Source organism: Crotalus tigris, unplaced genomic scaffold (assembly GCF_016545835.1).
Source record: "Crotalus tigris isolate CLP2741 ecotype Arizona unplaced genomic scaffold, ASM1654583v1 scf7180000019264.1261149, whole genome shotgun sequence".
In the NCBI taxonomy this organism is placed as follows: Eukaryota; Metazoa; Chordata; class Lepidosauria; order Squamata; family Viperidae; genus Crotalus; species Crotalus tigris.
The window spans coordinates 764,015-777,202 of NW_024097461.1; the positions used below are offsets into that span (position 1 = coordinate 764,015).

Below are 13,188 nucleotides of genomic sequence, written 5' to 3' on the forward strand. Positions count from 1 at the left end.
GAAAATAAAAAGGGAAAGGGAAAGGAAAGAAAAAGAAACACCAAAAAGCCTGCCGGTCAGCATTCTAACTTCAAAAAAAAAAAAAAAAAAAACACCGAGAAATTTGCCGATCGCCATTTTACTTTCCCTTTCAACAAAGAAAAAATAAAATAAAAAGAGAGAATAAAAATAGAAGCAAGTCTTAAAACTTAAAATCCAAATAAATCAAAGAAAGCAAAAACTAAATCCTCTACTCAGCTCTGTCCGTTTATAAAAAAAAACTCACCAGTTCTCTTTAAGCACGGAGGTGTTTGCAACGGCTCGTTTTGTCCCTGAGGACAAAAACAGCTGGGAAGCGGAGACAAGTCTGAACTCCGTGGGAGCACTCCTTTCACCCCCCCAAAAAAAAAAACTTGGGGGGTGCAAAAGAGGCTCTACCACTATTCAGACACTCTCTACCCCCCCCCTTTGCCCGGGAGGGGGATTTTGAACCGCTGAACAGCTGGTGTCTGCTGTTCATAGCGGTTCTTACACTTACCCAGGAAAGACGGCTACAAAGTAGCCGCCATCGCGCGCGCAAAATCCACCGGAAGTCGAGACTATGTGAGACTTCTGTCATCACAAAGGAACCTTGCTGGTCCAGAACTGGGTGATGGGAATCTACACTTGGTCTAGCATAACACACTAATTACAATTTGGGGAGAGCGGTTTGTTTAAGTTAACTTATTATTGTATACAGATATTTTACCATTGTGTGGGCCAGGAAAATTCTTTTTTTTGTGTCTGCCAGTGAACAATTGTAAGTGTGTGTGTCATCTAGGGGGGAGGGGTGTTGTGTCCTGGGCCTGATGAGGCAGGAAAACTATAAAGGGCCTGCGACCCTGTTGGGTAAGTGAGTGGTAACGTGGAATAAATAAAGAACTTGGTTACAATGTGAGTGTGTGTCGCTTCAATGCCGCGAACCCCAAGACGTAAAATCAACCACATTGTGAAGTTTGCAGATGATACAACAGTAGTGGGCCTTATTCAGGATGACAAGGTAGAAGCTTACCGCAAGGAGGTTGAGGGATTGGTGAACTGGTGTAAGGAAAACAGCCGAGTTTTAAATACCGGAAAAACCAAAGAGATCATTGTTGATTTCAGAAAAGGCAGGCACAGCCACACTTCTCTATGCATTAATGATTCACCTGTGGAGATGGTTACCAGCATCAAATTCTTGGGTGTGCAGCTAATGAGTAGGCTGACTTGGTCGCTCAACAGTGAGAAAGTGGTGAAGCGGGCACAGCAGCGCCTGCATTTTCTGCATCAAATGAGAAAAGCATATCTTCCTTCCCCTGTCCTGATCACTTTCTACAGAGGGACAATCGAGAGCATCCTGTCATATAGCATCACAGTCTGGTTTGGAGGCATCACTGCTTCAGACAGGAAGACGGTGCAGAGAGTTGTGAGAATGGCCAAAAAGATCATTGGCAGTTCCCTCCTCCCATCCAGGACATAGTACAGAAGCTTTGTTTGAGCAGGGTCCGTAAGATTATCTGGGACACTACACATCCTCTTCACGACCTGTTTTCCTTGTTACCTTCTGGGAGGAGGCTTCGTGGTATCCGAAGCAGAACATCCAGATTCAGCCATAGTTTCATTCTATACAGCATTAACCTTGTGAACTCTCAAGCTTCCTCCTTCCTTTATATATTCAAGATGAACAGTATTTAATACTTGCTACGTATATGTAGGGATGTGGGTTTGTACACATGTTGTTCATAGTATGTTTAGGTGTGTGTCATGTATGTTTCACTTTGGGAGCGGGCAACTAAATTTCAGTTTTGATGTGTGCCGTTGTGCCCACAGTAAAAAAAAAATGACAATAAAGGTTATCTTATCTTATTTATCTTATCTTGTATCCATTTTCTTTACTTAAAAACTCAACTTTACTTTTCAGTCGGCATAATCTCTAAATTGGTGACATTCCCTGGAAGAAAATCATAACAATATGTCCCAGAAAAAAATACTAGAATGAAATTATCTATCTATCTATCTATCTATCTATCTATCTATCTATCTATCTATCTATCTATCTATCTATCTATCTATCTGCTATGAGCATAAATTGTTTTCTTGAACTGTAACATGAGATGCAAGTTAAATAAAAGCAATGCATTAAACTTATCCATCATGCACAGTGGAAATAGAAATTGGAGGTGGGGGAATCACTGATCATTTCATAAAAGCATCCACCTCTTTTCTTATATTGCTATTCTGTGTTAAAATGATATTCCCCAAGTTATGATTGAGCTTTTTAAAATTGCACAATATAGACTTATGCTTATGTATATTGTGATCCTAACTAGATAGAGAAAAAGGGTCTAATCTCTATGTTCAGTTATTGTCCCCATACAAAAATAGCCTCATTCATATGTAACATAATGCTATTAATATGTAAATAAACTTTGGGCAGTAAAGAATTTGGAAACATTGTATTCCCCTTTTAACAGGAGCTTATTATTTTGTTTGAATCTCAGCCAGATTGGATAATGATCAGGCTGACTTAGAATTTAAGGTGTGTAGACCAGGCCATAAGAGTATGGAAGGCTGCTCTAATTTTACTTTAAAATTAACAACCCTATGAGTTTGGACAAGAAGAAAAAAAAACAATTAAAAACAGAAGCATAATTTCCAATTTCTTCCTCAAAGGTATGCCAGAGAAAGAGGCAAAGAAAGTTACATAGCCACAGTTTATGGATGTAACGCTAAATCGTTATTTAATGTAGTATTTGTAATGGATCAGTGAATTCTTTAGTTGGAAAGCCAGTGTTATAAATCACTGTGCATAATTCAAAAACACTGGATTACAAATGAAGCCCAGGGACATCAGTTCTTTAAAGAAAGGTAATACTATTGTTAGAAGAATAATTTGGCGGTTCTGCAAGCCGGGTTGTACAAGAACAAATCCTTGTTCTCAAGAACAAATAAAAAATGAAATCCAAAAACTGTGAGAGGAGATTCTCTCCTTCCTTTATTCCCAAAAGCGAAGAGATTTGCTTTTGGGGATAGGCTACAGAGAAAATGAGGTCCAGAGACTTGGTTTTATAGGGGAACTGGTCCTTGGTGTGGACTTGGGGGGCGTGGTTTGTATATGTGGTGGTTCTAATGTCTTTGTCCAAAGGTAATTGTCCTTCCTATGCAAATTGAGGTGACCCTGTCCTGGGCTTTGATCCTGAGGTGCCTGTGGAATCTGGAAAGAAGATTGCCCTCTGATATGTAGATCCCTCCCTAGGCATGTTCCTTTATCCTGAAGGATTCCTGCCTCCCTAATAGAGCCAATGAGGTACTAAAAGGGGGGGAGGGACATCAGAGATCTTCCAACACTATATCACAAGACATCCCTCTCTCCCTCATCATGACTGATTGAATATTTTACTTGCTGGATTATGCCAGTCGCTATGCAATAATATAATCCTCTGTAGGGTAAACTATGGATTAGGAGCATTCTGATATACTGTTAAGCAGTGATACCAGACAAAATATGAAAAGGATCACAAAGCAATGAAAAAATCTGGGGTTCTACATTCAGCAACATTATGTTTTATAATTCCTCTGTGATGGTTCACAGATATTCACTGCAGGGACCATTATCTATGTGTCTGTCCTCTGTCTCTACATATTATACCAGTGGTTCTCAACCTTTCCAATGCCGTGACCCCATAATACAGTTCCCCATGTTGTGGTGACCCCCAAGTGGGTGTGGCCACCAATAAGAGGGAGTAGGACAGCTAGGGAAAAGGGAAAAAAATGGCGGACAGCATGGTTTGGCGACCCCCGTGAAATGGTCATTCGACCCCAAATGGGGTCCCGACCCACAGGTTGAGAACCACTGTATTATACCATCTCTCTTGTTCTGCAACTCCTCAAAGTAGAAGTCCTGATCTCCTTTAGAAAGCCTTTCTACTGGGTGAAAATATGATCCAGCCCTCCTTGGGTGAACAAAAAACTACTCCAGCATGACATTTTGTGACCCCATTTTGGATGCCTATTCTGCCTCTGTTGCCTCTGATTCCTTGTTCCAAGGTACTATTGTGATTATATTTGCAATGTACATAATTACTAAAGCAATGATTTGATTCCACGGTCTTTGCTTTCCTTTGTCTTCTACTGCTAATCTGTGGGAAAAAAGCATCCACAGTTCCAGCCCTGCAGTAGAAATAGGGCAGGTCTGACTATGGGACTATGTTCATTATCTCTAGGCTCCTTCTTGTGCTCCTTCCCATTCAATTGTAATCATATATATATGGATCTTGAAGTAAGTTGAGTCACTAGCAGCACAATTTCTCTTCTTTCTTTACATGCATTAATATTTACATCACACATGTCAATACATCTCTTCTCTCCATAAATTCAGCCCTGTACTCAGCAGCTAATTGTAGCTGCTCCAAGGACACTACTGAATAGTTTTTATTATAGATATGAAAAGAGTAACATACTGTATGTGCAAAAGATCAGTCTAATGTATTATACATTTGTTCTGTGTTTACAAGTGGTTCTGTCTTGTCTAGTCTTTGCCTAACCAGTTTTAGCCTAATATAGACAATAAATTATGACCTCTAGATTCTCCCAAATTTTGTTTGGGAGGAAACCGTGGAGAAGAATTAACCCTGCCTTTCCAGTGTTATGCTATTTTAGCCTGTTGTCACATTACACCATTACATAATTTCAATGTTAGAATATTTAAAGCTCCATTACTGGGACTTGCACTTTAGAGACATCAGCAGAATGATGGCAAATGAAACTGGTCAGATGTGAGGAATGGTGCCTACGGATGGGGAGATAGTATGATGGACTACAATGAAGTTTCTCAGGAAGAATAGAACATATTTCAAAGAGGATGCTGAGATAAAAGGCAACAGCACCCAGAGTTGAACAGGAGACAGAAGAAAAAAATTTAGGACAACCACTCCCTAGAACAGGGCTGTCAAACTGGTGGGCCCACGGGCCATTTGTGTCACGCACAGGCTATGCCCACCCCGGCTCTGCAAAGGCAAAAAATGTCACGATACATCACAGTACGTCACGTGACATGATCAAGTTTGACATTCATGCCCCTAGAATCTCTCAGAATGTATCTGTTGGGGTGAGAGTAGTACGGGTTTAGTCTTGCAAGAGTCCGTCTGTTGGGTGTAAACAATAAAGAATGGAACTTTGGCTGGATTGTTCTGTGTTGTTCTTAGGCTGGACCTGATATCAGGGAACAGATGGAAGAAGACATACCCACATCAGCATGAGTCACTTTGTTCCCATTTGCTATTGATCATCTGATTCACCTCTAATATAACGAGTGATGAAGAGTAACAGATTGTATATATCTTTTAACTGCAACTTGCCATTGCCAGTTTAAGTGAGAAACACCACTGTAACTGTGGTATAGCCAAGAATGACATAAACCTATGTACTCATGGGCTAGGATGCAGATGAATGTGAATACAGTTGAAAAAAATATACATAAAGAATACAGAATAACAGAATTGAAAGGGATCTTGTAGGTAGGTCATCTAGTCCAACTCCCTACTGAAGCAGGAGACCCTATAGTACCATTTCTGACAAGTGGTTGTCCAGTTTCTTCTTGAAAGCCTCCAGTGATGAAGCACCCACAACTTCTGAAAGCAAGTTGTTCCATTGGTTGATTGTTCTGTTAGAAAATTTCTCCTTATTTCTAGGTTGAATCTTTCCTTGATCAGTTTCTATCCAGGTTCTTGTATGCCCTTTGGGTGTTTTGGAAAATAGGTTGTCCCTCTCTTCTCTGTGACAGCACCTCAAATATTGGAACACTGCTTTCATGTCATCCTTGGTCCTGAATCTACCCATGCCCACTTCTTGCAACTGTTCTTCATATGCTTTATATATCTTCATATGTTTTAGCCTCCAGCCCCCTAATCATGTTTGTTGCTCTTCTCTGCACTTTTTCTAGAGTCTCAACATCTTTTTTATAATGTGGTAACCAAAACTGGATGCAGTATTCTTAATGTGGCCTTATTAAGGCTTTATAGAGCAGTACTAGTACAACACAGGATCTTGATTCAATCCCTCTGCAAATGCAAGATAGGATTATATTGGCTTTTTTGGCTGCTGCTGCACACTGCTGACTCATATTTGATTGTCCACTAGAACTCCAAAATCCCTCTCACAGTTAGTGCTATTAAGCCAGGTTTCACCTAATCTATACATGTACTTTTGTTTTTTCTTGCCTAAGTGTAAGAGTTTGGTTTTCTCTATGTTGAATTTCATTTTGTTAGATAGGTTCCAGTGTTCAGGTCTGTCATCCATCTGGATCTTCAACCTATCATCTAGGGTGCTGGCTATTCCTACAGCTTAGTATCATCTGCAAATTTGATAAGTTCCCCTTATCAAATTGTCAGGCTGTGTTTTTTCTGCTTCTACAAACTGATCAGGAACTGCTGTTAATCAGGGATGTTGAAAGCATACTCCCTTATGGCTGTAATGTATACATTTGTTGAACTCCAAAATATCTTAATATCACTAGGATGATGGAAGTTCTTCTAAAAGCTGTCAAGCCCTCCACACATATAATGTTGTACAATAGCTTTGAGAAAATCTACATTTGTTTCTCAAAAAGGTAGTCCATGTTTATTTGCATAGCAAAGTCTTACAACTATTGCCAAAATTAGGACTGGCATATTGCCCTGCATGAGGCCCATAGAAGATTAAAGCATTTTCTCTCCTGGAACAAATCAGGCTAAAGTTGGATCTACGGTACAGTGGATTACAAACTTACATTTAGGACTGAGTGAACCTTTTATTTGAAATATTCTCAGTAGGGAATCTAAACTTAGAGCCAAATCACCTTCAGTGAGCAAAGTTATATCTTAAAGGGAGTTGTTTTTAAATGAGATACATTCCTTTCAGCTCTCTAGGTGCCATGAGAAAGTAAGCTCCAAAGCTTTATGTCATGGATCTAATCAAAGGGCATTTGTCTTTCATTTGCTCAATCACTCTGTAATATATCTATGCAGAATGAGCTCCAATTTTCCATGAATAGAAAGAATAAATAATGTTACTAGAGGGATACCATACTGTAAATTTTGAAATGGGTCCCAATACTAAATCAGATTTTTGTTTAAAACTTCTGTTTCAATTTTAAAAGGTTTAGGTCATTCAACAAAGCTAGTAGAATCCCTACCATGCTATAGATACACAGCAAATACTAATTTGCCCTTTTATAAAATGGATGGGATCATCAGAAGCCACCCTGGTGGATTGTCATTGCTGATCCTAAGTATTAATGTACTAGGATAAAAAATGTTTTTTACAAAACATGAACAAGAATGCTTCTGACTAGCCATTAACTAAATGAACTATAAATCCTGGTAAATTTATGTTTTTACTTACCAAGATCAAAGACATGGACTCCTGGAAGGCAATACTCAGCATTCTTGCTTGAACAACCTCCAAATAAATATATCTTGCCTTTTACTACACTATAAAGCAAAGTTGAAATGTTAAAGTCATCCATAAAACTTCTGACTCTCCCTGCCCCCTTGGTTAGAATTTTCTGTAGAAAAATAAACACTTGATTCCTTAAAGAATATTGCTGATCTGTAATATACATCACACAATTGTTATCAATAATCTAATTTGGGAGTGGAGAGGTTTTTGATTTTCAACAACCAGGATTCCATGATGTGCCTCCAACAACTGCCCAGCTGATGAATCTTAGGAAGAACTGAAGATTATGACAATGTGGGTGTATTTCCAGGCTGTTTCTAGCATTCATCAGCTGGGCAATGGAATCAGGTCAGAAACAGGGAGGGGACAAGGGCTATATGGAAGCCAGATGAGGGCTACAAATTATTTGTAGATCATAGGATGCCCAAATGAGATCTACTTTCTGACTGGTTTTATTTTGGTGCAGCTTATATTTCTATAATTAGTGTTTTTATAATTTGGGTGTGTGCTCACCCATGCATAGCCTTGATGACTTCCAAAATAATTGGAATATATGAATAACTGTGCCTAATTCGATACACAAACTGTGTAACCTTTTTTTTCACAATTAGATCAAGAAATGGGTTCCCCCTCCCCCAAAAAATGCTTTCTTAAAAACTAAAGGAAAAAGGTGGTTGATTCCATAACAAATCACCTGGCATGAAAAAGGCAGTTGGAAAACAGCTGTAGTTTTATTGCAGATGAAGTGAAACATCTCTTGAGAAAGTGGATAAATTCTTTAAACTGTATACTATCTCACCTCATCCTCACACATACTTTCTAAAGTATAAAGCTACGCTTGTGTATTGAAAGAAACAGGTCTAAATGGAAGCAGAATTATAAACTTGGAGGTAATGAACAGGAACGAATTACACATGAAAATTACTTTCTGGTCTTTCATGGTGGTATGAAGCATTTAGTATGTAATGCCTCACTAGCAGAAAAGTTTATGTTCAGCAATAGCAGTTCTAGACAATTTGATCTATGCACACTGCAATTGCCTGTACAAGAAAGGCTTGCAGTGATGTGTACATTATAGAGACCTCCTAAACTTGAACAGCTTGTGGCACTTGTAATGTGAAGCACCTATGGAAGTCTATATAGCTCAGGGGTCTTCAAACTTGGCCTTTTTATGACTTGTGGACTTCAACTCCCAGAATTCCTCAGCCAGGCACTGTAGCTATTTATGTCTCAGAGGCCACTGGAGATTTATAATTGTGTAAACCAACCATTGTTTAGTGGAGTGGTCAGTTTACTGTTATTTCTAAGTATATCTTCCTAGGTATTTTTAAAGTTCTCTATCAATAAATACAAATCCATATCCACTGTTTTTTAAAATCCATTTGGAGGGGTGGGTGAGAAATGAAATTCCTCATATGGCTTATCTCATACAGCTTTGTATGAGATTCTTGATTTTGCCATGCTAGAGTGGGCGAAGAAATGCATGATGTTTGGAAATCTATATACTCCCTAATAAATTTGTAAGTGAACAATAATTAATCCAGCTAGATGTTAAACATTTCCTAAGCCAAGAAGATATGTTTTCAAACATTCACATAAAATAATATATTTGTTGTTGTTGTTGTTAATTGCGAAGTCATGTCCGATCCATCGCGACCCCATGGACAACATTCCTCCAGGTCTTTCTGTCCTCTACCATCTTCTGGAGTCCATTTAAGTTCACACCTACTGCTTCAGTGACTCCATCCAGCCATCTCATTCTCTGTCGTCCCCTTCTTCTATTGCCCTCAATCTTTCCCATCATTAGGCCCTTCTCCAGTGAGTCCTTCCTTCTCATTAGGTGGCCAAAGTATTTGAGTTTCAACTTCAGGATCTGGCCTTCTAAAGAGCAGTCGGGGGTGATCTGACCGGTTTGATTGCCTTGCAGTCCAAGGGACTCGCAGGAGTCTTCTCCAGCACCATAGTTCAAAGGCCTCAATTCTTTGGCGCTCAGCCTTTCTTATGGTCCAACTTTCACAGCCATACATTGCAACTGGGAATGGGCTATACGCACTTTTGTTGGCAGGGCGATGTCTCTGCTTTTTAGTATGCTGTCTAGATTTGCCATAGCTTTCCTCCCCAGGAGCAAGCGTCTTTTAATTTCTTGGCTGCAGTCCCCATCTACGGTGATCTTGGAGCCCAAGAAGATAAAATCTGTCATTACCTCCATTTCTTCCCCATCTATTTGCCAGGAATTGAGAGGGCCAGATGCCCTGATTTTGGTTTTCTTAATGTTGAGTTTCAAGCCAATTTTGGCACTCTCCTTCTTCACCCGCATCAAGAGGCTCTTTATTTCCTCTTCACTTTCTGCCATTAGAGTGGTATCATCTGCATATCTTAGGTTGTTGATATTTCTCCCGGCAATCTTAATTCCAACTTTTGTTTCATCTAGCCCTGCCTTTCTCATGATGTGCTCTGCATATGAGTTAAATAGGCAGGGCGACAGTATACAGCCTTGCCGGACTCCTTTTCCAATTTTGAACCAATCAGTGGTTCCGTGTCCAGTTCTCACTGTTGCTTCTTGACCCACATTTAGGTTTCTCAAGAGACAAATAAGATGGTTTGGTATTCCCATCTCTTTAAGAACTTGCCACAGTTTGTTGTGATCCACACAATCAAAGGCTTTAGCATAGTCAATGAAGCAGAAGTAGATGTTTTTCTGGAACTCCCTAGCTTTCTCCATGATCCAGCATATGTTGGCAATTTGATCTCTAAAATAATATATAGTCTAGCCATTTTACCTATAATGGACTTTTAAAAAAGAAAAAAAGCTCCACGAATCTCCTATGCCAGGGGTAGACAACCTTGGCTCTTTTATGACTTGTGGATTTCAACTCCCAGAATTCCTGAGCCAGCATCACGAATTCTGGGAGTTGAAGTCCATGAGTCATAAAAGAGCCAAGGTTGCCTACCCCTGTCTTATGCTGAAAATAGTTCATTTTCACTACATGCCAATATTGATATATTCATTGTAACAGGAATCAGTTAGAGCAAACTAGTAACACTTTGTGTTATACTCTAGCATGCCTTGTTCTCTTTACCAAAGAACAAGCTCCATTTATCATAATGGCATTATTCTGGAGAAAGCTTGGATAGACTCTATTTCAACTGTTTGCACCAAAATTCAATTGAAGGCTAACTTAACATTTATTATGGATTTTCTGACCATTCAATAACCAGCATTTTTTGCTTTTGTTTTTACATATTTGAACTGCTGAAAAAATTGAGGTAGACAATGGTCTTTAGATTTTAGTAGCCTTCATCCTCCCTGGAGATAATGAGACTTAAAGTCAATCTGATATCATATCTGATCTGGTACAATTGCTTTCTTGGTTGATGGAACTCTCAGGGCTCCTAAGGGGTACTGGAATGCAGTTTTATTATTTCCAGCTGAGCAAAGCTGTACAATGTCCATTGCTGAGTTTTCCTACAGGGGAAATTGCATTAAAATAGAACTATTATGGATGACAATGAAGGGTGGACATCCATGCACAATCATAAATATGGATTCCTTACCAAGAACTAACCAACTGAGATAAACTGTTTGGTCCAATACAAACTATTTGGTGCCTTACAAATGAACGGACAATACAATTATTATTATTATTATTATTATTATTATTATTATTATTATTATTATTATTATTATTATTAATAGTTGGAAGGGACCTTGGAGGTCTCCTAGTCCATCCCACTGCTCAGGCAGGAAACCCTATACCATTTCAGACATCTTAGAATTCATGTATGTTTAGGTATAATCGAATTCATCTTAGCTTCACCAGTATTTCTGGAGAAAGTATTCGTGCTTTCCTTTCTTTAGGCTGAACTCAATTGCTTGAGCTCAATGCTGTAGAACAGTCTTCTGCAATGCAGTACCCTCAATGCAGTGCTGGAAGACTTTCGTATAACAACAGGTGGCTATTTAATGTCCACCTACTTCTTTCTAGCTCTTTGGTGTTTTAAACCAGGTGTGGCTAAGATGGTCTCCTTCTGGATATATGATCAGTACCTACTGTAAATGGAAAGTACTAAATCAGAAGCAATATAAAGTAAGATTTCTGATTTTCTGAGCAATTAGAATAACTTGTATGAAACTCAGAATGCATGAAATTCAGTTTACATCCATTGCTAATCTCCCCTCCTTTGTTTTGAGCTTGTGAAATAACTTAGTTTCATTTTATATCTCTATACCCAGAAATGATGGATACATATTCGTTTTTCTGAATTGCTTGCTTACCTAAGTGAGTGCCCTTGTCGTGGGCAAGGAATGTGTCCATCCTGTGGTATCCTTTCCCACATCAAATCAGTCAGAGTAACTGAAAATTAGGGAGATATTTAAGATTACCACCATCATTAAATATATCATTATATATATAACTATATGTGTGGATGTGTACACACCAACAAAAAACATTGGTATCTAAGTACGATTTCCAAATTTAAAGAAATGATTGTGATGTGAGTTCACACAGTTATTTCTCTCTAAGAAAAGCACGACTAGATGTTTCATTTGTAAGATCCACATTTTGATTATTATACTATGGTATATAAAAAGGCTGATTATTCTTATTTATAGGAGAAAATATCTTATTTCTGAAGAAACTGATGGCTGCTTCAGGAAAATATTAGAGAGGGAGGAGAGGAAATATTTCCACTATATATTTGGGGAATGAGTGGATAGTTTCACACATCATGCAGAGTCAAAATGTGGTTTCTTTGGTTTTGCTTTGCAATGTTGTAATAGTGCAGATAACTGTGGTTAGAAAACAATCCATAATAGCAAAATCAGAGTTTAATATCATTTGTGATGTTCAGTCTTTGCTGACATGCAGATACTCAATTAGGCAGTGATCCTATCAAGTTCTGTGACATTCAGAACATGTTTCATGAAATACTGAATAAAGAACATCAAACAATCAAATATTCAAGAAAAAATATTGGATCCACTTAGCAGAATACAGAGGCATCTGCAGACTACATTTTTTATTAAAATGATAAAAGCAGCATCATGTTGCTATGACACTATGTATGAATCCAATTGCTCTAAGGCATAATGTGTTTTAATTAGTCTACACTTGGCATTTATTCATTTAATTTTTGTATTACTTGATTCCTAACATGTTGCATTAATCTAGACATTATATTTACAAACCATGGTTTATGATTAAACATGATGTATTAATCCATGCATTAGAAATTTATTCAACAAATCTTGTTAAAACAATGTGAGTCCAGAGCCAAGTTGTTATAACAAATCAAGTAACCTCTCCCCCAAAAACCTGCAGAAGATACACTCTGCAACACAATCTATTTATTTTTGTACAACTTTTATATTAGGAGGGGCATACAGGGGAAACATTGCTCTCAAACTATTCCTTCTTCTATTGTTTACAATTAAAATCCCACTATTTTATAATGAGAACCCTTTTTCTGCATTACAAATAGCTGCTCTCATTACAGTGAAAGATGTGTATCTCCAAAGAGACAAATAAACTCCTGAACATGCTGTCTGCTAGAAAAGATGAATAGTATCTCACTTGTCAGCATGTAGAAGTCATTGAAATATGTTGGTTGATCATCCTGAGAAAGAAACAAAGAAAGAAAGAGATTGAAGTTGTTTTATTCAAAGGTCATCAATATTGTCATCTAGACAAGGAAAGATTTTAAAATTAAAGTGTAGCTTAACTCTCTCGAGTGTGTTGCATTAGAAATAGC

The 13,188-nt window shown here is 38.3% G+C and overlaps 2 protein-coding genes across 7 annotated transcripts in view; one reads left to right on the forward strand and one right to left on the reverse strand.

Annotated features, from left to right (window-relative positions):
• The window catches only part of MFSD14B (major facilitator superfamily domain containing 14B), a 157,819-nt gene that overhangs the window by 102,107 nt on the left and 42,524 nt on the right, over positions 1-13,188 (forward strand). The gene's annotated exons all lie outside the window — the stretch shown is intronic.
• The window catches only part of LOC120316147 (tip elongation aberrant protein 1-like), a 75,367-nt gene that overhangs the window by 57,352 nt on the left and 4,827 nt on the right, over positions 1-13,188 (reverse strand). For all 5 annotated transcript variants that reach the window (XM_039361407.1, XM_039361405.1, XM_039361403.1 and 2 more), the window contains 3 exons: positions 13,011-13,053; positions 11,711-11,789; positions 7,378-7,466 (listed from right to left, as the gene is read on the reverse strand). In XM_039361407.1, the coding sequence (XP_039217341.1) occupies positions 7,378-7,466; positions 11,711-11,789; positions 13,011-13,053 (211 nt within the window). The remainder of the gene's footprint in view (positions 1-7,377; positions 7,467-11,710; positions 11,790-13,010; positions 13,054-13,188) is intronic.